Source organism: Salvia splendens, chromosome 15 (genome assembly GCF_004379255.2).
Source record: "Salvia splendens isolate huo1 chromosome 15, SspV2, whole genome shotgun sequence".
Taxonomy (NCBI): Eukaryota; Viridiplantae; Streptophyta; class Magnoliopsida; order Lamiales; family Lamiaceae; genus Salvia; species Salvia splendens.
In genome coordinates, this window is record NC_056046.1 from 17,504,728 (window position 1) to 17,530,811 (window position 26,084).

General features: G+C 34.9%; 2 protein-coding genes across 2 annotated transcripts; one reads left to right on the top strand and one right to left on the bottom strand.

The window, feature by feature from the left end:
* The first annotated feature begins 167 nt into the window (after positions 1–167).
* LOC121766391 lies at positions 168–6,099 on the top strand. The gene is made up of 13 exons (XM_042162682.1): positions 168–400; positions 502–660; positions 924–1,175; positions 1,251–1,370; positions 1,911–1,991; positions 2,230–2,325; positions 2,542–2,637; positions 3,438–3,491; positions 3,594–3,797; positions 4,149–4,274; positions 4,648–4,713; positions 4,827–5,126; positions 5,327–6,099. Exons 1-13 carry the CDS (start codon positions 338–340, stop codon positions 5,798–5,800), a joined length of 2,091 nt encoding a protein of 696 aa, XP_042018616.1. The 5' UTR covers positions 168–337; the 3' UTR covers positions 5,801–6,099.
* Positions 6,100–17,076: 10,977 nt separating this feature from the next.
* LOC121766596 (protein EXPRESSION OF TERPENOIDS 1-like) lies at positions 17,077–18,995 on the bottom strand. The gene is made up of 2 exons (XM_042162878.1): positions 17,981–18,995; positions 17,077–17,772 (listed from the first exon to the last, which is right to left on the bottom strand). The coding sequence occupies exons 1-2, from the start codon at positions 18,585–18,587 to the stop codon at positions 17,423–17,425; spliced, it is 957 nt and encodes a 318-aa protein (XP_042018812.1). The 5' UTR covers positions 18,588–18,995; the 3' UTR covers positions 17,077–17,422.
* Positions 18,996–26,084: the final 7,089 nt, after the last annotated feature.

Consider the following 26,084-nt stretch of genomic DNA (forward strand, 5'->3'; position numbering starts at 1 on the left):
AGATATTAGTGTCTTTAACCATCACCACAATAATAATAGGAGGTTTGTAGTTCTAGCGGATAATTTTGGAAAGCATTTCATTATCAATTTATCTAATCGGGCCGGATTAAGGTATGTACCACCGGAACCGGGTACGAATCGAATTCGACTCCGAATATTAAAGCGTGACCCGTTTCCTTCTCTCTCTAGATTGAAGCAGATAGATGCCGACGAAGACGATGGAAATCTCCCTGCTTAGCAATTGATCAATTAAATATTCATACTTAGCAGAGATTATTCACCAATAGGCAGGATAGCTGGAACAATTTCTGAAACAAGAGGAAATTGAATTGAAAAAATGAGGAAGCGAGATTTAGCAATTCTGATGCTCTCAGCTTTCGCGATTTTCTTCTCTCTCCAGGTATGCTTACAGTTAATTGTGCAAATCGTTAGTTAAACCCTAGCAGCATGCTTGTTGTACTCAATTTCCAAGGCCAATTCATTTTTGATTGATGAATGTAGCACGGGGGTGATTTCTCGTTCAAAGAGGCGTGGTTCCATCTTTCCGATGAGTATCCGATAAAGTACGAGGGTGACCGCCTCCCGCCGCCGATTGTCGCCGATCTGAACGGCGATGGGAAGAAGGAGGTTCTCATAGCCACGCACGATGCAAAAATTCAGGTATATTAGTACTATTGATTTTCGTATAAGATCAGAATATGAGATCGTTTCTTATTAAAAAGAATGAACAGCTGCTAGACTTAAATGTGTTGCGAAATTTGCTAGAAACAGCTATCTACCATGATGCATTGCTAAACAAACCAGCTTTAGTTAACATCAAAAGAGAATTGCAAAGTCATAAGAACGCAACCCTAATTTTTGCTCCTAAAAAGCTAATTGACGTGTCTTTTGTGAATTAACTGTAAATCGATTTATGTATTTAGGTTTTGGAACCTCATTCAAGACGTGTGGACGAAGGATTTAGTGAAGCACGAGTGCTGGCAGAGGTTTCTCTTTTGCCTGACAAAACCCGCATAGCTACTGGGAGGCGTGCTGTGGCAATGGCTACTGGAGTTATTGAAAAAACTTACAATAAAAGGGAAGCTCGGAAGCAGGTCTTAGTTGTTGTGACATCAGGGTGGTCCGTCATGTGCTTCGACCACAACCTCAAGAAGTTATGGGAAGAAAATCTGCAGGTGCATTAGAAGATTCATATTGCTCTTATGAAGTTCTGCCTCCTTATGTACTGATTCCTTTTTTTTCATTGACAGAAGGATTTTCCGCATAATGCTCATCACAGGGAGGTTGCTATCTCGGTTAGTAATTATACTTTGAGGCATGGAGATGCTGGCTTGGTGATTGTTGGTGGGAGAATGGAGATGCAGCCTCATGTATGTTGCTTATCCTTAGAGTATATTTAAATGGTTTATGCATATAGTTCTATTGAAATTCTTTTTGCCCTACCAGAATTTGGAAGGAAATCTTTAGAATGTTTTTCAGCATATGTAGTTTCCTTACATTATGCGTAATTTGTATGCATACAGTTGTAGAAATTACATAGATAGTCCTGGAATTTTCGAAGTTATGTGTGAGGATGTTCAGACTATCGAAATTACATAGATAGTCCTGAAATTACATTATGCTCCTTATTTTTTGAAAGGTTTTCTGGTCTTGGATTCTTAATAATAATTATCATTTGTTAATGATTCCAATTGGTGAAGTGATTTTAATATGACTTAGTTGGTCTTCTCATCAGTCTTGGAAAATTATGCTATTCCTCTTTAAATGGACTTCTGACTTTTCTAAACATGCAATTTCCTTTAGGATGTTTTATGAATGTTTGGTTTTAGGACACTGCCATCTCTTTGTATGATGCTTTACTCTAAATTTCTTGTTGCTTTTATCTCTATTTGATTATTTTTTAAATCCAGGTGCATATTGATCCTTTTGAGGAGATTGAGATGGCTGAGAAAAAAGCAGAGGATCACAGAAGAAGTGCCGCTGAAAAGGATGTAAGAACTGCCATGATGTTGATACTGATGAATTTTTCATTTTTATTTTGTTGAATGGATGAAAATTCCAAAAAATTGATTTAAGCAGGGTATAAAATTGTTTTATATGTTCACTCTAGTTACCCAAAATTAGTTGGCTGTCAATGACTCAATATGCATATTTTATTTCTAATCAGATTATTACTTTCAAAGTTCCAATGGATTATGTTTACTGTACACTAATTCATTGTGTTTTCAGGAGTCTGAAAATGCAGGATCAGTAGATTTACGACACTTTGCTATTTATGCTTTTTCTGGCCGGAGTGGTGAACTGCGGTGGACCAGGAAAAAAGAGGCAATCATTTATTTTCACCAATTTTCATTCTTTTGATGGATCAATTCCAATTCCAAATACATTTTTTTGTGATTTGTTTAGACTAACAGTTACTAGATCATATTATTTCCGTACATGTGTAACAAAATCAACTACTAAAATGTGCTATCTTTTTTCCCCTCCCACGAACTATTTGTAATGTGCCCTCAAGCTGATTTCAAATTTCCTATCCAGCAGAACATTGATGCTCAAACATCTGATGCAGCACAATTGATTCCACAGCACAACTACAAGCTCGACGTCCATGCATTAAATACCCGTCATCCTGGAGAGGTAATCTACTAAGTAAAATTTGGCTAAGAGGCTGATGATTGATATTGTTTTTGGTGAGCTCATTAATTGCTGCGCTGACTTAAAAAACAATTGTCTGGAGGATGGATAAAAATGTCTCTTGATAAGTTGCTATGGAAAATAATGTACTCTTGACTCTCGAAAAACCATTTCTTGACAAATATACTCTAGTGCATGTTTTGTCTCTATAGTAGTGGAGTGCACCAACCTTATATACTCTTTCATGTATGTGTTGTACGGAGTTATGGTTTGAAATTGAATTGTTAGGACTTAGGAGATATAGAAAGATGAGAAGGGCTAGCTCTAGTGAATCTGCTTTTCGGTGTTCTTTTCAGTAAAATAGACATTATTTTCAAAGAGCACGTATCATGTGCATTTGTAATCATAGGAGATGAAATTTCATTCATCAAGTTTCGGTAATTTTATGACTGAATGCAGGGTCTACATTTGGACTTGAAATGATAAGCAATTTCAAATGTTTGTTGGATATTATTAATAATTATCAACATGGAAGGCATTAAAGTTCGGCCCAAGTTTCTCTACTTATACAATTCTAGTTACTCGGTGTTATTGTTTGTAATCGTGACATATGAGAAATGCAGGCAAAGTCTCACTCCACATTCACATTCCTGTAATGCTCATTTCAAGTGTTTGGTTCAATTATCCTCCTACCTTGTATTATGCTTGGCCTGTATAATAGAAATGTGTTATTTTCTGTTCGATATTTTTTCAACTCTATTGGCATAATGATGAAGAAGTTATATAGTTGTTCTCTGCTGTAGTTTGAATGCAGGGAGTTTAGAGAATCCATTCTAGGGGTCATGCCACATCACTGGGTAAGTTGGGATTTTTTGTTCGCTCTCATCCCCAATACAGCATCTTTGATTTGATATAAAGTTGATTCATGATTTTGACAATTGTGAGGTGCATGTTATCAGGAACGCCGGGAAGACACTGTACTAAAGTTGGCACATTTCAGGCGTCACAAGAGGAAAACACTGAAGAAATTACCCGGCAAGTCAACTAACTACCCTTTGCACAAGCCTGAAGAAAAGCAATCTCCTGGAAAGGATGTGACGAAAAAGATCTCCAATGCCATTGAAAAGACAGTTAACATGGCTAAATCAGCAAAAACAAAGAAAGTGAGTTTTCTATAGTTCTTTCAGTATATAGTTTCCTTTTTCTTCTCATTTACCCACTGATAACAGTTTGAGGCTTGTAGGATGTAGTGTACATTGTTGAGATGCTTTTTCTTGTAACTAATGCATCTTAAACATTTCAGATTCCAAATTATATTAGATTTTAAGGAAGATATTTCAAAGTAATTTAGTAGCTAGCAAAGAGTTTGTAGGTTTTAATGGGTTTGAAATGGAATACTATGCAATCCCATGAATGTGCTGTGCACCTGCTGATAATCATATTCATGTTATCTTGGCCTTTTGGCAGTACTCATTTTCGTATTTTCTGATCACTTCCTTGATTTGACTCTGCAGAATATGCCTTATATACCTACTATAACAAATTACACTCAGTTGTGGTGGGTACCTAATGTTGTTGTTGCTCATGAGAAGGAAGGGATTGAAGCTGTTCATCTGGCATCTGGGCGCACACTATGTAAGGTGAAAATTAGATACAGAGAAAGATTTATTCTCAGGTTTCTATAACACCTCATAATACACACACGTACAAGAAGAGTACAGAATTATGGAAATTTGGCTATTGTGTGCTAGGTATTCTATTGAAAGCTTTTTACCTATGGTTGGGTATCATCATTAAATTGGGTTATATGTTGATGTTTAACATCTATAATAGAAACAATATCATTGGCCAATTAGCGAGTGATTTTGCTGTGAGCCTGTGATTCGATTGTAGCATCACAGCTATATTTTTATTCATTTCCTGGATAGACATGACTTAGCTCGAGTTTGTTTTGTGTGCCTTTGCTTTCTTTGTACCTTATGACTTCATGTATTGAATTGATTTTGAAACCAGCTGCATCTTCAAGAAGGTGGACTTCATGCTGATATTAATGGAGACGGTGTCCTAGATCATGTTCAGGTGATCTTTTGCTCCAAACTAACAGGGATTTTGTGATTACTAGTGCATTTGGACTAGTTGAGGTGATTCATCATGTTATTTAAGAAACTTTCTGTGCTTTGTGTCATCCTTAGGTGGTTGGGGCAAATGGTGCTGAGCAGACTGTTGTGAGTGGATCTATTGAAGTGCTGCGCCCCTGTTGGGCTGTTGCTACATCAGGCGTTCCAGTTCGGGAACAACTTTTCAATGCCTCTATATGTCATCACGCTCCTTTTAATCTATTCCAACATGGGGAGTTCTCCAGAGGTTTTGGTCGACATGCAGATTTGAGTTCTTTGGAGGTTGCAGCACCCATTCTGATCCCAACAAATGATGGCCACAAGCATCGTAAGGGAAGCCACGGTGATGTCATCTTCCTAACAAATCGAGGCGAGGTATGCTGTGCTCTCCTTATGTACTTAATTTCTCCTTTTGACTTACATGCCCCCACGAGTGAAGTTACTGTTCATCTCCTCAACTATTCTATGGTCGTTGAAGTTTGAAATCTCAAATTCATGCGTTCTATTTCTACCAAATACGTTAGAAATTTTGGAGTGTAATCTGGATTGAAGATGTATTATTACATATGTTTCAGGTTACATCATACTCTCCAGGCTTGCATGGACATGATGCCATCTGGAATTGGCAACTCCTGACAGGCGCTACATGGTCGAACCTTCCATCTCCATCTGGGATGAGTGAATCTACTGTCATCCCCACACTAAAGCCATTTCCACTGCGCCAACACGACAGCCAGGATTTAATTCTTGCAGCAGGGGATCAAGAAGCCGTCGTGCTATCTCCTGGAGGAGCATTGGTGACGAGTGTGAATCTCCCTGCACCTCCGACACACTCTTTGGTTTGCGATGATTTCTCAAATGATGGGCTGACAGATCTCATTCTCGTGACCTCTAGTGGGGTGTACGGTTTTGTCCAGACGAGACAGCCAGGCGCTTTATTCTTCAGCACGCTCGTGGGCTGCCTCATCATCGTGATGGGGGTGCTCTTCGTCTCCCAATACCTAAATTCCGGAAAGGGAAAGCCCCGTCTGTCGTCACAGCAAATCTAGCAAACCTCACTAACAAGACAAAAGATGCATTTTCCAACTCCCCCTCCCACTAGGCACAAAGATGGAAGCAATAGCGCAGAAAGAAGAAGCACCGCTATAGGCGAAGGAAGGAACGAGATGCCAGGAGTTCAGATACATCATCCGTCGCCTGGTGAGCTTTTACATAGCTAGCCATGAACGATAGAAAACATCAATATCTATGTATAAATCTGTTTTGTGAGTATAGATGCGTGTGCAACAGTGAGAATCACATTTTGAGGGGATTACTGACTAATTAATGATACTACTTTAATCATCAATCTATATTGTTATGCTCTTGCATTTAGTTTATAATAATATAATTTAGATTGTAATGATTAGAGATGAGTTTTTGAGGTGTGATAATGGACCAGTCACTGCTGCTGTTTGGGTCTCACATGCAATCAATGTTATCTGGCCTGATGTATTTGTTTTGTGGGGAAAATACATTTGTAGTTAATGAAAATGATCTTTCAATATGGGATCATTGGGGTGGCCTGGCCACTTTGATTGGTAGGGCTTTTCATCATCACTCTGATAAAACTCCAACATCTCTAACACATTCTCATCATGCATTAAGACTGCCACATACACTAGTGTGTGTGTGTGTGTGTGTGTGTGTGTGTGTGTGTGTGTGTTATTTATCCAAACTTGAAATGTACTATCATTTTCCGGATAAATACATTACTCCACGTTTTTATCAGTACACTAACAGCAAATAGCAATAGCGTCCAGTGAGCTAGACAACATTATTACTGTTTTATTGGCTTTGATAATTGTTTTGTGTTGGGCACAATAATCAAGCTATATCTAGCCTACCTCAAAATCATTAAATTATTTAGTAACCAAATAATTAACCCTCCTCTTTGGTTCTTTACTGCAAAATGGTATTCTTAATGACTGTATTTCATAATCTGCTGTTTTAATTTACAGCTAATTATAGTTTAGTGATATAATAATACTCGTACAACCAAATGAAACATTTTACTCCATCCGTCCATGATTATGTATCATAAGTTGACTTTGACATGGATTTTTAGAAATATAATGGAAAGTGTGTAAAAAAATTGGTGGAGTGTGAATCCTACTTTATAAAATATGAGTAGAATGGATTAGTGTAACGTGAGGTTCTTACCAAAAATAGTAGGAGTACAAAGTAAATGAAACACTTAATCGGACGGAGTATTTTACAGAGAAACAAGTTACACAGAAAACTAAGAATATCAATAGTATACAGTATAGTGGGTAATAAAAAAATGCAAACTTTATACACTGTACAAACTCCAAACTATGATCTCGTCGACCGTTGGAAATGTCAATAAATGACAAAATAACAACAACAAAAAATGTCAACACAGCCTCAACCGTTAATACTGTGTTGACATTTTTCGTTATTGTTATTTTGTCATTTGTTAATATTTTCTAATATTCCAGATTATAGATCGGAGTTTGTATAATATTTTGAGTTTTGCATTTAATTACATCCTATATAGTATATATTTACATTAATTAAAGAAGTTAATAGTGAAACATTAAACTAGACCTCAAATTGAACCCAATATGCGATAAGTGCACCATAATCTACCACGAATTATTATGTTTGCCACGCAATCTTAGTTGATACCGACATGGTTTAAATGTCTGTTTCCAAATGTCTGCAATAACTACATTAATAAATACAAACTCTAATTGTACTTGGCTCTCTGGAATGGGAGAGTTGCACAAATTAAATACTATGAATGTATGATGCTACATTTATTATTAATAGCAGACAGATCCATGTTCATCTATCTAAGAATCAAGACTATCAGTCTGGATAGTGTAATTTGACATGTTACTTATAGCTCCACTCACTACAAAATTAGCTAGAGCTAGCCTAGAGGAGATTGCATGTTGGGATCCAATCTTTATAAATAGGAATTAATTGTGGATAATAACACTAGTTACATATAGGGATGTCAATGTAACCCGAACCCGCGGGCCTGCCCGAATAACCCGATAAAAATACAGGGTTAGGGTTGTAATTTCGCAGCCCGAATTTAAAATCGGGCCATTCGGGCTGACCCGTTCGGGTTGTCGGGTTAGGCGGGCTGACCCGTTCGGGTTACGGGTCGGCCCGTCGGGTTGAAGGCTTCTGCACATCGAGCAGTTTTTGTAACGGTCATAACTTTCTCTACAAAGCTCCGATTGAGGCGTGCAATATATCCACGCGAAGCTCTTTCGAAGACGAAGAGAATGATATGTATTAGAGGTTTATCAGACTTCAAAATCGCGAGAAACATTGACTCAAACAAGGCTGCTGCACATCCACATATTTTGTGTATTCGTCATTGAATTATGCGTACTTTGATGATTCTTAAAACAAAGATAAATTATTATTTGACTTATTTACAGCTGCAATAAATTAAATTTGACCAATCATAATTCAAGAAAACTTAGAGTTACTCCAGTTAGCTAGCATCTTGATAATTCACTCTTTAACAATTCAAAATATTTTTGTTACATCTACGATGCACCTCTCACGTTATGAAAATTTTGTTTAATTTTCTACGAATTGATTTATGTTTGAATTTTGAAACAAAGTGTTGATTTATGTTTTAAATATATAAACATAAACATACTATTGATAGATATTTTGTAAATAATTATGTAATGAATAAGTTATTTAAATTTAAATAACTTAATCTTTTTTAAAAATATTAAAGAAAATTAAAAATATGTATTTCATTGTTGAATGATTAATTAAAAATATGTATATAAATAAAGAAAATTTAAAATACGTATTATTTTTTGAAAATATTAAAAGAATTAAAAATACGCATTGGCCCGAATAACCCGGTGGGTTAGCCCGAAACCCGAAGGGTTAGGGTTAGGGTCGAACTTTTATAACCCGAAAAAATCATAACCCGAATAGCCCGTACTCGAATGGCCCGACAACCCGAACGGGTTGGCCCGAACCCGAACGGGTTGGCCCGATTGACATCCCTAGTTACATATCTTTACAATCACTCAATGACCACTAACTAATGACCCAAATTTTATAAATTTTACAATTTGTGAGACTATTCTTGTTTATGTTGGTGAAATCAAATACGACTCACTAATTTATAAATATTACACTAATATTGTTTTGTGTGTGTGTGTGTGTGAGAGAGAGAGAGTACGATCACTAATTTATAAATATTACACTAATATTGTTTTGTGTGTGTGTGTGAGAGAGAGAGAGAGAGATACATTTTTTAATTAGGTTAATTGCATATGAAAACACCCCTGTTTACTTATTTCTTAATTTACAGCTCGACATTTATGTAGCTAGCTAGTAATAGTACTACTAATTAACAAAAAAAGATATGATCTCTACTATTTGTGATTTCAATTTATATTGAAATAATACTAAATTAAAGTTGGGACCGTGACAGCTTGAAAAGGTTTACGTTGTGGGATTTATAGTACTCCTATAATTAAAAATTGGACAAAATTAACAGCGTTGTTAAAAATTTGTATAATCACACAAATAGTACATTTTCTAGCATCCAATTAAGTCCCCAATTTTAATTTTGAATATATGTTGCGACCACACAGATTGCAGAGAAAATGTCTTCTTTTTGTGTCAGGACTAAAATGTCGTGTTGTAAATATAAAACAGTAAACAATGGTGCAATTAACCTAATATAAAATGCAAGTACTATATCTCTCTCCACACTCAACTCACATTGAATTTAATATGAATACTAAATCCTATCTTTGTGGAATTGATTAATAACTGGAATTTGCTTTTCACCAAAATAAAAAAGAATAGTTGAGAGAATCATAAATACATAAAAAAATAGAAAGGATAAGAATGGGAATAGATCCAATTAGGGCTGAGCAAAACTATGCCAAAGGGAACCCTACAATCGATTAAATTCGAATCCCACCAATCAAATGCGTGAGTGAAGAATCAACATAAGATTTAGGGTTGCTAATCAATGATTTTACTGTTTTAATATTGTAAAGCAATACTTAGCTTAATTAATTACCAATTAGAGTAATGTTGGACAAGTAGGACAAAAGCAAAAACACGCATATCATTTGATACCCATTTTAACGACACACGGAATTCGGTATATTTTCTCATACATTTTTATTAAAAAAAATTTACTATTAAATTAATTAATAAACGACAAGAAATCTGTAGCCCTTATCAGCAATTAATTAATTAAGCAATCACAACTCTTGAGTGATTATTCATAAATCCATATTGTATACATTATTATTAATTATTATTAGTAAATGAATAGTGATTTTGTAGCAAGAAAATAAAAAATTTCATTCTTTTTTTTGCACCGAAGGTAATGATAAAAAAATTACTACTAAATACTACTACTCCTATATTACTATATCTGATATTAAGATTGAAGTGGATAAGAATATACACACAAAAACATGTACTACTATTAATATAATAATAATAATAATAATAATAATAATAATAATAATAATAATAATAATAATAATAAGAGTGAACTACACAAATGGTCTCTGAACTATGCCTTTTGCACACCAATGGTCCATGAACTTTAAAAATATCGTGGGTAGTCCCTGAACTAAAGTGTAATCACATTTATGGTACTTTTTCACTATTCATCACAATTTTACACCCAAAATGATCCCAAGGCATGAAGGGCATTTTGGGACTTTCATATCTAGGTATTGAATTTGATATTTTCTTTATCTAGTACTAAATATGATATTTTCTTATAGTTTGAGTACCTAAAATGATATTATTCACTTCAAGTACCTAAAATGATATTATTCACTTCACTTTTTCAACATTTCTTCTTTCTCTCTTTCTCTAAAAATAAAAATAAAAAATAGTACTATGAAATTATTAAATATATTAATTATAAAAATCAAAATTATAAATTTAATTATAAAATAATTTTTGCAAAATTTAATTTTGATTGTGATTTGATTATTTTTTTAATATTAAAAATTAATTTGTTTAATTAAAACTAAGCATTAATTTTCGAAAAAATTAAGAATTTTTGCGAAAGTTCTTAATTTTTGATGATATATTCTCTTGATCTATTTTAAGTTTTGATGATATATTCTCTTAATTAATTTTTTTAATTAAAACTAAGCATTAATTTTCGAAAAAATTAAGAATTTTTGCAAAATTAATTTTTAGGAAGTAAAAAATTAATAAGCTTACTTGCATGTAAAATGTGTTGAAGTCGTTGTAGCCATCCCTACATACATGGTAAAAGAAAACAATCAATCTTCATGTGAGTGAACAATAATAGATCAAGAGAATATATCATCAAAAATTAAGAATTTTTGCAAAAATTAAAAATTTTTCGAAAATTAATGCTTAGTTTTAATTAAAAAAATTAATTTTTAATATTAAAAAAATAATCAAATCACAATCAAAATTAAATTTTGCGAAAATTATTTTATAATTAAATTTATAATTTTAATTTTTATAATTAATATAATTAATAATTTCATAGTACTATTTTTATTTTTATTTTTAGAGAAAGAGAGAAAGAAGAAATGTTGAAAATGTGAAGTGAATAATATCATTTTAGGTACTTGAAGTGAATAATATCATTTTAGGTACTCAAACTATAAGAAAATATCATATTTAGTACTAGGTAAAGAAAATATCAAATTCAATACCTAGATATGAAAGTCCCAAAATGCCCTTCATGCCTTGGGGGCATTTTGGGTATAAAATTGTGATGAATAGTGAAAAAGTACCATAAATGTGATTACACCTTAGTTCAGGGACTACCCACGATATTTTTAAAGTTCAGGGACCATTGGTGTGCAAAAGGCGTAGTTCAGGGACCATTTGCGTAGTTTACTCTAATAATAATAATAATAATAATAATAATAATAATAATAATAATAATAATAATAATAATTGTTGTATAGTAATATTGACCAGAGTGAATGTTTTGGATTTCAAGAACAAGAATACGAGGTGGCCTTTTTGGGTTTTGTTGCTCGAGGAAATGTTTGGGATACGAGAAAAGCTGAAAAACATTCATAGTCATGTTTTTTCTTGCAACATAAAATTTTCATTAAATTTAGTATATTTAGAATTGATGGGAAAGTAGCTTTGTACGAAAGGCTTTTTCCTGTACATTGGGAAAGCCAATCTTAGAGCATCTCCTATGGCGCCCCTCCGGTAGGACGTCCGGTCGGACACCGGGAAGGGCGACGGGACGTCCGCCGTTGGGAGGTCGGAGGTCGGATACGGACGTCCCGTGAGGACGTCGGGTGTCCTCGGACGTCCCCGGGAAGGGCGGGTGGACGGGCGCCACTGTGGCGAAGGTCGGACGTCCCGGTCGGACGTCCGATATTTGATTTTTTTTTTTTTTTTTTTTTAAATTCTATATATACGGCTCGTTGAACTTCTTTTCATTTGCACCACTTGTGTTAACAAGTTTCTCTCTTCTTTTACTACAAATTTCATTTCTACTTAATGGAGAACGATAGGAACTCCCCGGCCACGAGCGAGTCGCAGACTCCGGCGTTTCCCATAGATCTGGAGGGAAACGTTAGCGGAAGTGCGTCAACGGTTCCGGGAATGTCGGGGATGGGTGGGATGGGTGGAATGGGTGGAATGGGTGGAATGGGTGGGATGATGTCCCCTTATATGTACAATTGGATGGGTGGTATGGGGGGTATGACCCCAAATATGATGATGCCGGGTATGAGGATGGGGGGCATGACCCCAAATATGATGGGTATGGGTGGGATGATGCCGGGGATGATGCCGGGGATGATGCCCGGGATGATGCAGGGGATGATGCCGGGGATGATGCCCGGGATGATGCCTGGGGGAGGGGGTGGCAGGGGTCATGAACCAGTAGCGGACGATGTGTATCGCCCGGTGATGGCTACGCTGTCTACGGATACCCCCTCCACTTATGTTCCGGAGACTCAGTTCACCGGCTTGGAAACTTTCTCTTTTGAGGAGTTGGGGCTATCTCCAATCAGGGAGACTCCCGATGATGTGGGGGCAGCAGCAAGGGGCAGGGGCAGGGGCAGGGGGATGGGACGTGGCAAGGACAAGGGGAAAGCCCCGGACTCTTCCTCTCGAACGGTGGCAGAGGAGGAGGATGAGGAAGAGATGGGAAAGAGGACGGTCTGGAGCCCGTGGGAAAACGTTGCGCTTGCAAAGGCTTGGGTGGCAATAGTCGAGGATCCCTATGTCGGTGCCAACCAGCATATTGACAGACTGTGGCATCGTATCGCTGAAGCCTACCACACACACAAACCGGCTGGGGCGAAGCGTCGCGTTTCGGAACAGTGCCGGAAACAGTGGGAGCGGTTGAGGCCTAAGCTTAGTCGATTCGCTGGTATCTACCAAAACAACCTCCGCCAGGCAAGCAGCGGTATGTCCGAGGAGGATGTCCGGAGCCGTTCCTTTTCTCAGTACCCCGACAGAGCCTTGAAGTTCAAACAATTCGACCAGTGGGAGGCCTTTCTCGTGGTGAAGGATTCCCCAAAGTTCTGTGGGGGTGTCGAATCGGGCTGGAAGCGGACGAAGATCAACGCTTCCGGTGAATACAGCAGCAGTGCTGGTTCGCACGAGCTCCCAGAAGCCGATGAGGTTTCCCCGCTACCTCAATCAGACGCTCGCCGTCGTCGTCGCCCGGTTGGGCAAAAAGCAGCGCAGCGGAGGGGTCGGGGAAGCAGCAGTGGAAGCGGGTCGTTCGAGGTCGAATCGGGGGCCCCTGCTGAATCGGAAGATTTCAACCGCCTCGCCCGCGCACAAATAACCCAAAATTATATCCGGACCATGCATAGGTGGCATGGCGCGACCGATGCGACGTACAAGAGGATGCTGAAGGAAATCATCGATGGATGTCGGCGCGATTTGGGGATGCCACCCATTGGAGATGATGGCGCCGAGATAAGCGGAGGGGACGACGGGCCAGGCACGGGCGACGGGGGCGGCACTGGTAGCGGCGACGGCACGGGCGACGAGGACAGTGCGGAGTGAGCCGGGGATGTTGGACTATGTATTTTTTTTTCATGATTAAGTATTTTTTCTTTTTTTCCTAAATTTGTTTTTTTTTTATGTTTTATGACTTTGTATGTTTGCCCTTTTCAAGTATTTCCCGTAATTTTTCCGTATTTTGCTTTCCCGTACTTTTTGTTTATGTTAAAATTAAATTATTGTGATTTTTTAATTGCGGGATGTCCTAGTGGGAAGGGCGATGGGAAGGGCGGATATGCAGGGGATGTCCTAGTGATGTGGCAGTGGGGTGGGATGTCCTAGTGACGTGGCAGGAGGTGTTTTTGGGATGTCCTAGTGGATGTCCGAGTGGGATGTCCGCCCACTGGAGATGCTCTTATATTTTTATTATTTTATTTTTGGTTGACATGATATGTTTAATCTTCTTTCGGCTGCATGTTACCTCCAAAGGGGGACTAACATTCATGCAATGTCTCCTTTTTATATGCTTCACACAAAATCTTTCAAATCTTCGTACATTCGAATACATCGAATTCTATCTTTTATCTGAAAATATATTTAAGTATAATCAGGGCAGACGCAGGAATAAATAAGGATAAGGTGTGTGATTTCTAAATTTTATTTTAAAGTATATTTTTTTAGTGTTTTAGATTATTTATAAGGGCTTTTACATAATAATTTGCTTTAAATTTGGATAAATTATAAAAATTTATGAAAAAAAAACTTAAAATACAATTTTATTAAGGGCTTTAGCCCTACCCATTTTATACATGGGTCCGCCCCTGAGTATAATTAGAAATGAAAATCTGGTAATATGTAAGAACCGAAACTTGAATAGAATTGGAATTTTATAGCATTAAATTGGAATTATTCAATTCGAAATCCTTTGTTTGATAGAAGCAATAATTGATGTGGAATTGGATTTAAAAAATTATGCTCACGCACAATACTGTCAATACACATAATGCACATACTCACTAAATACACATATTACGGAGACACACTCGCACACTTCATACACACACTACCCACGCAAACAAACAGGGACAGACGCAGAAATAAATAACGATAAGGGCTGTGATTTCTAAATTTTATTTTAAAGTATATTTTTGAGTGTTTTAGATTATTTATAAGGACTTTTACATAGTAATTTGCCTTAAATTTGGATAGATTATAAAAATTTATATAAAAAACATAAAATATAATTTTATTAAGGGCGTTAGGCCTATCCATTTTATACATGGGTCCGCCGTTGCAAACAAACACACACAAAGTGCACACACATACATAACACGCTATATACACACACTACATGCAGTGTGCATGTGTGGGTGTGCACTACGTGTGTGAATGTATGTGTGTTTGCGTGTGAAATGTGTGTGTGTGCGCGCGCGCTTGTTGTGTATGGTGGGTAGTGTATTTGTGTGTTTTGAATTTGCACACTATGTTAAAGATATCTAATTTTATAACTATTTAGAATTTCAATTACTAACTCTTAATATGAGATTCGAGTTGTGCAATTGTAATTTAATATCAAATCCATACAATTTTTATGATAACCAACATTGAATTTGGAATTGAAAATTCTAATTTCAATTCTATACCCTAATTTCGGTGTACCAAATGGAGTCTAAAATAAATTGAATTTCAGGCTCTCAAGAAATTTGCACCAATATGATGTACTCCACGTTACATCTTTTGGATTGATTCTCAATTTAATTAAAACTTATCATTTGAACTCTTTTCAATACTATGTACTTATGTTCTTGTCTAAGGAGTAGTACTACTTAAAATGATGCCAATAAAAGAAGCTTGCCATTTGATTTAATGCAATATTCTCTATTATAGTTTTCGATTCGTGCTCAGTATATTGTGCTAATGCAATTATTAATAATATGTTAGTACAATTATAGTAGTAATTGATTGTGCCATCAATAACAAAATCAATTTATAAGTACTCCCTCCGTTCCTCTGTAGCTGAGTCGTATTTCTTTTTGGGTTGTCCCATGGTAGCTGAGTCATTTCTTTTTTTGGCTAAAATACTTTACTCTCTCTTCATCTCTCTACCTTTTTCCTTTTTACTTTATTCTCCTTTTACTTAATTTATTTAAAACATTTTTTTTTAATTTCGTGCCAAAAAGAAATGCCTCTACTACAAAGGGACGGAGGGAGTAATTGATTAATACTACTATACGAAATGTTGTAGAAACTTAATTAGCTAGAAATGATCGATGATTATTTATGGTTGGTGGAGTGACAAATCTATCTCACTAATCTTATTAATTGAAATACAAAAACTTGCTGTCACTCATATATAGGAGTATTTTAAATCAATCTCACCTATCTTAATTTTTTAAAAATTATGTACTCTAACTTCTCTTAGCATATGCTTTGAAACTCTATAAGTATTTTATGCTCTTTAAAAATAAAAAATAAAAGAACGGAATTTACTTTCATGAATGAAAATGTATATAGAATCAGTTATGAAATTCACTTTCTTGTTCAAAACCAAAACAAATATCAAGAAAACTTAGGTAATGCAAAATGAAGAATGTTACTCCACTTTCTATTGTCTTTCCTCTATTCAATGAAATCTTACATATCAAAGGGAAATAAAACCTAGAAATTTATGTTTTGCCTGTATAAAATCGTGTAAATTTGTATGCATTGTGAATTAATTATTGATACTATTTAAGTAATGCACGCGAACAAATAAATAATCTTATAAAATGTGTATAGCTGTTAAATACTCCATATAATAAGTAAACTAGCCAACAATAAAAGAATGAAATCACAGTAGATCTGCTTCATTTTACCTAGCTACAGAGAACAATTCCTCTCATATATATCCCACGCGCAAAATAAAGAAAATGCTGAGTACTAAAAATGAACATTTTCAAGAAATATGCTTTCATATATAGGAAAAAATAAATGTATAACCGTACCAATTAATTACTAGTACTTCATAATTGAAAACAATATATGCATTTCTGAATCAAGAAAAATGCCCAAATGCTTCTGTTTCACTAAGCTGCCATTTTTACATTAGTGTCTCGATTTGTATTTTCCCTATTAGGCAACTTAATTAATTCCCATATATTAAAAAATGCACCTGCAACTGCAACTGCAACTGCAACTGCAATTGCAATGAAGCAGCTCCCTAAAAATGTGCATACTCATTCGAAACACTGTGGGTAATTGATGGAACACAATTGACATAAATAAATATAGAGAAAAAGATATTGGTGAATGTGTAGAAAATTAATCAAAAACCCCAAAATCATGCATAGGAATATTAACATTTTATTCAACCAAAGTATTTCATTGAGACAAACAATTCAATCATCAAAGATTGGTATATAAATTAAAAAAGAGAAGCATAGGAATTACAAACTAAAAAATCCAGACATAAATCCCCTGAATTTCCAATCCAATATTAATAATGGGATTTTTACAACAAAGACCACCACAAATAATCCTACTATGTTTTCTTACAAAAACCTCAAATTAAGCTCTAATTAATCTGTGTTTCACCTTCTGGATAAGAGGATATTATATAGGATTAAGTTTAAGTTAAGGGGAAAATGTGGAATTTATGAATTTGTAATTTTATTTTTGATGTAACTAATTCAAGATCTTGGTGGTGGGAAGAATTGCGTACCGGCCATGAAGCTATTAAGGGGAGCTGGGTATAAAGAGGGGTCCAAATAAGGGGAAGGCGAAGCTGCGGCGGTGGAGGTGGCGGCGGCGATTAAATTGAGCTGCTGGACGCTTCCGCCGCCGGAGGAGGTCTCTCCGGCGGCCATGTACTGCGTTTCGGTGCCTTGATCGTAGAGAATTCCTTTGAAGACGTGGCCGGAGATGTTGACGGCGGTTTGGTACGCGTATTGATCTTCCGCGTCGTCGATTGCTGATACCCTCACGCACCGGAACACCGCCTCCGCGTTCACTTCCGACGGAAAATTCCCCAACTCTAACCCTAATTAATCAATATGCAATATTAGGGAATATGGCAAACACTGGCGAGAATACTCACAAACAGTGGTTTATTAAAAAGAGAAAAGAGAAAAAAAATCATAATAATCATAGTAAGTAAAGTAAAGTAACATTATTGTAGTTGGCGACTTCAAAACAGTTTCGCAAAAAAAAAAGTTTTGTTTTTATGTATCTGTATATATTGGCATTACCAGTAGCGGAAGTAGGTATTCTCGTGCAGACGAGGGAGTTGGAGCTGCTGGGATTATTATTATTATTATTATTGTTCTCCCTTTGCCTCTTGGAGGAGTGATCCCTCTCCTTCCCTTCCTGCTGGAGCGCGGAGAGTTGCTGCTGCTTCTCGCGGCGCTTGGCAGCGGGGACCCACGTGCTCTTGACGTGGGTCTGGCACTGGAATCCCCTGCTCTTGCAGCACGTTCTGCACCTCATATGCGAGCAGTCCTTCTTCGCCTGATTGCCGCAGTCTTGGCAGCTGATTCCTCCGCCTGATCCTCCTCCGCCGCTTCTCATCATGAGAAACCCGGGGCGGCCTGACTCTTCGGTGATGCTGAACCCGCCGCGGCTGGGCCCGACCGCGAGCCCACCCGCTGAGGCGTACAGATCCTGCAACTGCGGCTGATGCGGCTGCCAGAGCTCGAAGCCGCGGTAGGATGGGATCTCGTCGTTTCGGTAGAGGAACCAGCTCTCCGGGTTGATGTCCGGGTTGTTGTTGCTGCTCTGGCCGTCTTGGTCTCGGTCGGCGGCGGAGGTGCCTCCACCGCCGCCTCCGCCGCCGCCTAGTGAGAAGAAGCCGGCCATGTTGTCATGGTGAAAATGACTGGTGGGAGCGGCCGTTTTTGGGATTCTTGGATTGTGGGTTTTGAGGCAGACAATTTCTGAGGTGGGAAAGTTGTAGTAATAACAAAGATAGCCCAAACAACGGGAATGAATTAGGGTGTAATTTGCTTTTTTATTTTGTAGAGAGAGAGAGAGAGAGAAAGAGAGTGGCAGCTTTATTTTGAGGTGAGGAGAGAGAGAGAGAGATTGAGTGGGTGGGGGGCGATGACTTTTTTTTAAGAGAGAGAGAGAGAGAGAATTGGCTCTCTTTCAAGGCTGAGGTTGTGTTGTTTGCATTAAAGACGCAGAATTACAGGTCTGCCACGCCGCCATGGCCTCTCCCTAATTCTTCACTTTCTCTCTCCTTTTTCTTTCTCTAATCAAGATTGTGATTATTACTTACTTATATGTGTAATTGAGTAGTAATTCTACACACAACAACATCCATCATCTTCTTCAATTTTGAACAACTATTTCACTCATCTGTCTGTGCTGAATGCTGATGATCAAACTTGAAAAAGGAAGTGATCTAAAGGTGGAAAGCCAGTTGCATGAGGATCAAGCGGCTGCTATGCTGCCACGTGTATGCCGGCCAACTTTTGCTCCTTTCCACCGGAAAATACGCTGCTTTATGTCTTATAATTCTCGGCATTTTTAATAATAATTAAATAAAGTGAATAAACCCTTAATATGTGTTGATTACAATATAATTTAAAGAAAAATTAAATTGAAGCTAGTATGAAGATAAGCAAAATGCATCAAGTATTAAAATGTGTCTAAAATATTCCTCTGTTAGTATTGGTGTGGAAAATTCTTTTTGCATTTCATACTATATGTGTATGATCTGGAGTAAAACAGATAGGGCTTTTAGTTTCATCATCAGAATTTAAATTACTTTACTTTTTACTTTTACTTCAATGTCTGCAATAATAGTACTAGTAGTATAGTTAGATAATCTACATGATTAAACGGAAGCTGTCTTTGTGTATATACACCTATACAAGAAAATGAAATTCTAATCATATGGTGCTAATTGCTAAAACTATTTGTCAAGCATAGTTTCTGTAAAAAGTAAAAAATATTTAAGGTTAGAGTATATAGGTTTTCAGAATTGCCTTATATCTAGACACAAATTTTATTAATTTACTTTTTTTTTTCTCTGTCTTGCTACAAACAACTCTATACACACCTGTATAATTACAAAACCATAACTAGAATATCATATTATCTTCTTAGGTTTCAAACTATAGTACTACTAACAATACCATCTTCTCTTGTGCCTTAACTCATATTAACATTTGTACACCACAAGAAATTGCATTGATCGGACAATGTGAGATTTATCGACGAACACTATTCTACAAGTTATTACCGATAGAATCATCAACAGAATCATGCGAAATCTTTCGACCACAATCACAAAGATATCATTGCCCCCACCATTGTCATCGGAAATTTTTAAAAATACATACCGGCGGACAAATTCGGTCGGCATCCAGTGGAATTCTTGTATACATGCATCATATAAAGATCAATAGTCCAAATTAAATTTACTACGTGCTATGGGATGGAATTTTGTAAATATAAAATGGCAACCAAATTTAGTGGCCATAATTTGAAAATAAAATACAAATCAATTGTAACACTATTATGCCTGGTCGAATCGTCTAGTCTATATTTTTTTTATATCCCATCGTGTTCCACTATTTTTTTTAAGGAACTATGGGGTATTGATTAAAAGTATTCAACGTTACAATCCGGAATAAAAGACCAAAGCTAAAAGGAGGATACATAAAGGAGTTACAAGCTAATAATACTATGTTCTAATATATTGTTTGAACGACGAACCCAAACAACAACCACATCAGGTCTATGTAGTAGTAATTGTTGACATTCCGATATGACGGCTCCGTAATAATAATTTACTATAATTTAAAATTTTGTTACTATTATTAATGAACTTTGATTAGAATTTATTACTAATATATGAAGCTTACAAACTATAGTATACCCTAGCTGTAAATAACCTACAAATCAATTATAAACCAAAGAAATGGCATTTAAATGTAAAAGAAAACGTATATCTTAATTGAATTGATGAAGCCTAATATAACTAACAAAATAAATTTGAAGAAAAAACTAAAATAAAATAAAACAAATCCCGAAATACGGAATGGAACATTATGTATTAAAAATAGGATAAGGCTAGGAAATTTTCAAAGTATACTTTCGCGGGAAATTTTCGTGGTAAACTGAAACTTCTTTGTTTCTTTCATTTAAGTTACTACTATTACTCGTATTAATTAAAACCAAACAATTATTCCGATCAAATGACAATAAGCATTTAAAGCCGGCTCTTTAATTTATAATCAAAACATAAAAATGCCACATACATAATTAACTAAAACCAATAAGCGTAAAGAAAATTCAAAGCCCAACAACATAATTTGCGGTAATTGACCAGATTAAAAAGATTAATCACCCACCTCTCAATTATTCAAAATAATTGTATTTTTTTTACTCATTATTCGAAGGGAGGAAAGTGACCCCCCAAAGTGGTTAAAACTGTGTCAATTATTCATAATTAGGGTTTCTTTTGGTGAATTTGGAGGGGACCATTGAAAGCAAGGCATCTAATTAAGGTTTAATTAATTAAGGGTTTGATTATTGGGGGGTTGGTTGACTATAGGAACCAAATGTAGGGGCGTAATGGTCATTTCAGTAGGCAAAGTGTACGTATTTAAGACTATTAACAAAGACTAATTTATTACTGTATACGGATTCCCGCCGGCCTGCGTATGTACCCTATTGATAGGGATATTTATCTGTACACAGCTTAATTATTTTAACTTTTTAAATTATTACCATTACTTAACCAAATTTTAATCGAGGTACCATGGTATTTTTTAAAATTTATACTACTAGTTTACAAATTCATTACGCCTTTTTTAGGGTTTTGGGGAAATTAATTTAAAACTAAATTCATTATAATGTATTGGTTTTTAAATTTTGGTGTTTTTGTCCATTTGATTTTGAAAGTAATAAGAATCCAAAAAACAAAGAAAATAGTGTTTATCTTTTTAGGTATTTATTCTTCAATTTTAATATTCTTACATATTTAAGTATCTAATATAATTTTATTATTAAATACAAGTGTAATAACGAAAATTATTATTATAATTTTTATTACTATATACAAGTGTAATAATGAATATTGTTATTATACTCCATGTAATTAATTAATTAATATTACTCATTTTCAGTCTCTTAGTTTGATTCAAATCTTTAGGATATCATGTTATTGTAATTTTTCTATATCGACCAAAATATGATATAAACATAAAGATTCACACATTTCAATCAAATTTGTGGAGAGAGATACTCAACTGAGAAACGAAGCACGACATCGGGTCCTTGAAGAGATACGTGCATATGTTCCATGTATCGATCGCACCAGAAGTAACACAAACTTGAGATTCTGTAAATGAAAACTATATTCTCCAATGCTTATATGTCCCTCCTTGCAAAACATGTCTAGATCATCCTTGATTCCGGATACGCCATGTCTGATCAATCTATCATTGGAATATAATTGTCCTTGCAAGACAAACTAGATATGTAGTTATATATATCGGGGTGGCACGAAATTTATCTAAACGAAACGTACTTGGGTTACTCCTGAATCGTAATTCTGCAAGTTCAGAATAACCATCAAAACAAAGTTAGAAATAGAGAAATTCAATGATATGAAACAACCACACTCTTTCATCACTCATATTTTTTCTCAACGATAGTTCAATCTATAAAAATGTAAAGGTTTCCAAGGTAGATAGCCAGTGTTATCTCCAATTTTCCCCTTCCCATGCTCCCATCTTTGTAATAAACTTGTCATTTTGGATTGACAACACGAATAGTATTGAAAGAGTTAGTACTCTTCTTTCCCCATCCACTAGTTAAGCCAGAATCACATTTTGGTCTCATTCTCTATTTTTATCTGAGTGCCACCTTTTGAATTTCTCTTTCAAAATAAATTAAAATTTGTTAACTGTTTATAAACACAAATTTCACATGTATTTAAGGGATAGATTTGGCTTATTTTGATTGACTATTGTGTAATTTCCGTCATGGTACTCGCACTTTTGTTTTTATGTCATAGTTTGAGATTGATTTTTTAGTGTAATTAAAATTAGTATTTTAATTGTAATGAGAGATCAGTTAATAAGGAAACACTTAATTAACTATTTCCTCCGTTCCATATTAATAGAGATGTTTCATTTTCTTCTCTCATTTTAAAAAAATAATACTCTTCCCGTCCCACAAGAATATACACTTTCTAAATCTGGAAACTCTTTTCTCCCTAATGAGGTGAGACTCATTCCCCACTAATAATACTTTAATTACTTTTTCTCTCTACCTCTCTTACTTTACCAATCTTGGATTAAAACCCGTGTCGAACCCAAAGTGCATATTCTTTGGGACGGGGGAGTAGTAAATATACTATTAATAACCATAATTCTTTACTTAAAGTATAAATAGTGTAAGCAGTTTGAGACGAGGCGAAATAGAAAAGTGCGAGTAACATGACAGAGGGAGTATGATCCTGTCTATATTCTTATCAGTTGGTTGTTCAATGAATTTGTTGAGATTTCATACTAATACGATTCAATGGCCTGTTTCTACCTATCTGATAACGTAAATTAGCATCTATTACAGCATACATCATATACCATATTAGCGAATCAACTCCTAAATTTTTACCATCCGTTCTATTAAAATTATATACTAGCTCGTGGATTAAAAAAATTACTCTTGTAGGTAACGCAATATGGTCTAGTAAAATTGATAACCCTTTTTGTGTGTAAAAAAACTATGGATTGAATCATGGCATTTGTAATGAGACAAAAGGAATATTATTTGTTAATAAGCTAGAGATGGAAAGGAGAAGACAATCACATTTGCAACCAAATCGAATTACGTTCATTCATTTTTGAAAAATAAAGTTCACAAAACTAGTAGAAATTATTATGAGGAGTCACTAAATATGCGTGAAATGTTTAATTTCTGAGTGCTCCATAACTGGAAACGCGAGAATCACTTGGAATTTCGATAGACACAAAATGCTACAAAACTAGGAATAGGAATAGGAATAGGAATAGCTACTGAAATTCATGATGCTTGAGATCACAACAATATTGGGTATTTAAGAAGTTACAATAGGGAGTAATATTATATTCTTTGTCAATATCTCGTTCTAAAAAAGTGCACTATATATTTACTCCCTACTAAATAAACATATAATTATGATGAACTCTTCTAGATAATGAGTGCATTTTTGGATAATATACAGTAATAACCACCCGATTTTATTTATTTATTTATTTATTTATTGATGAATGAATACAAATATAAATATTGTGTCACAGTTTACTCGAAAATGAACAGATATTAGTCACTTTACCACTAGGCCAACACTTATTTGATAACTCATTGTAAAGTTGAAGAGCTGAACCCCTGTATAATTTTCCAGATTAATGCAACCGTTAGCAACCAAAATAATTAGTGTAAAAAAGACAGCCAAAATAGTTACTTTTTAACCACATGCATAAAAGTTTAGATTCAAGTCATATATTCATAATACACGTGCATACACACAACACACAACAATTATGCTGATAAAATAAAAGGCTTTGAATTATTGGGATTCACTGCTTAAGAAAAAAACTAATCAATTTCCTTGACATTATTCACATATTATAGAATCTATAAGATGTAGAACATATAGAGTAGACCATACAATTAATCCCACTTGGTCCATGAATTATGTCAAAAATCAATATTTCCTAACCCTATATTGTACAAATTTTTGTTGATTATGTTACATAGCTTAATTAAAGCTATTGATTTCTTTGTCACAATATGACTAACACTATGCTCTGATTAAATACCACCTACCCAGCCTATAATCTCTATTGGTGTAGAAGTTATATGTATTTAAACCATTCATGATGAATTATATAAATTGAAGTTTGAAAAATTCATTCAAAATCTTTGCTAACCCGAACTACCTAATTAAGCTCAAATATTGTGATTTTTTTCCATTATGGAACTAATTGTTTCTGTTTATAATATATTTTATAGTTAATAATTACTAAAATGCAGTTATTTACTTGTATAGTTTGATTGAATGTTAATTGAATATATTAAATGACTATATACGTAGGTTTTTAACCTTATTCCAACAAAACTGGAGCAGCGTAGGAGCTCTTAAATTTACCTTTACTTTGTACTGAGTATTAGGATTTGAACTAAATCATATAGTAATAAGTCTGATTTCAACACCTCCATGCCTAAGTTAAATTATTTAACAATCATATATATATTTGGATCTTATAGTTCTATTAGGGTTTCACTTACCTTTATTATAAGAATTAAATTTATTATTCTTTAGATTTTCTCCTTTTTATAGGTATTGTCTCCCTAGCAAAACTTACTTAGACTGGGGTGCAATTTTTTGAACTAGGGTTCTTTTGTTTTAGAATGAACCTTTCGATTTACTGTTCATTAAGTAATTAACCATAATTAGTTAATCAGCTTCTAATTGTTAAATACTCCGTATTACTTATCAGTTATATATGAGGTAATTATTCATCGAATTTAAGACTGATTGTTGGTGGCCAGTTCAAATTGCTTAACCTACATATCGGTGAAGGGAGGATATTAATTTGTTTTCACAGTATTCCAAAATTGAGTACATGAAATTTTTTTATCAATATTATATAGCAATCGAATTACTCTTGCTTTCTATATCTATTATAATTAAATTATCTGTACTTTGTTCAAATTTTAACAACGTGTACTTTGTAAATATAATATGAAATTGAAATTTGAAGCACAATACGACTATAGTTAAAATACTAGTAATAAATTTGTAATACGATTTAAATTTTAAACCATATAAGGGCACTTAATTAGAAATTTAGAATAAAAAATTATTAATTAATAAATTAATTAAAAGGTTGGTCATGCATGACATTGCATGTAACATTTTAGTCAGAGTAAATCAGGCACAAAGTTGGATTGTATTAATGATACTAATAATATAGAGTCTACACTAATATTTAGAGTGGGAACAAAATCAACTGCTGAAATTAAACTGATGTCAAATAAAATACACTATTCAACTGCGATAATTAGATACAATGAATAATTGCATGAGTCACTTGTTCATCATTAATTCCATTGTTTAATTACTTTACAGCGTTATCGTCTAAATTAATTAAACTATACGATGCTCCCAAATTTATTGTGCGTATATTTATTTATAAACACCCAATAGTTAAACAGCTAGCAACTATAATTATCATCTTTTATTTGATCCTAATTAATCTCTAGTTAGTTGCAAATTCATTCGGCGAAAATTGATTTAGCAACAGTTATAGCCCAACTTTTATCGTTAAATCAATCGCAATTTTATTTAAT

Coding starts and splice junctions, on each gene's coding strand:
- LOC121766596 (XM_042162878.1), bottom strand. CDS start 18,587: ATGGCCGGCTTCTTCTCACTAGGCGGCGGCGGAGGCGGCGGTGGAGGC. Junction 17,773..17,980: donor AATACCTACTTCCGCTACTG/GTAATGCCAATA, acceptor TTGATTAATTAG/GGTTAGAGTTGGGGAATTTT.
- LOC121766391 (XM_042162682.1), top strand. CDS start 338: ATGAGGAAGCGAGATTTAGCAATTCTGATGCTCTCAGCTTTCGCGATT. Junction 1,371..1,910: donor GAATGGAGATGCAGCCTCAT/GTATGTTGCTTA, acceptor TTTTAAATCCAG/GTGCATATTGATCCTTTTGA. Junction 3,798..4,148: donor AATCAGCAAAAACAAAGAAA/GTGAGTTTTCTA, acceptor TTGACTCTGCAG/AATATGCCTTATATACCTAC.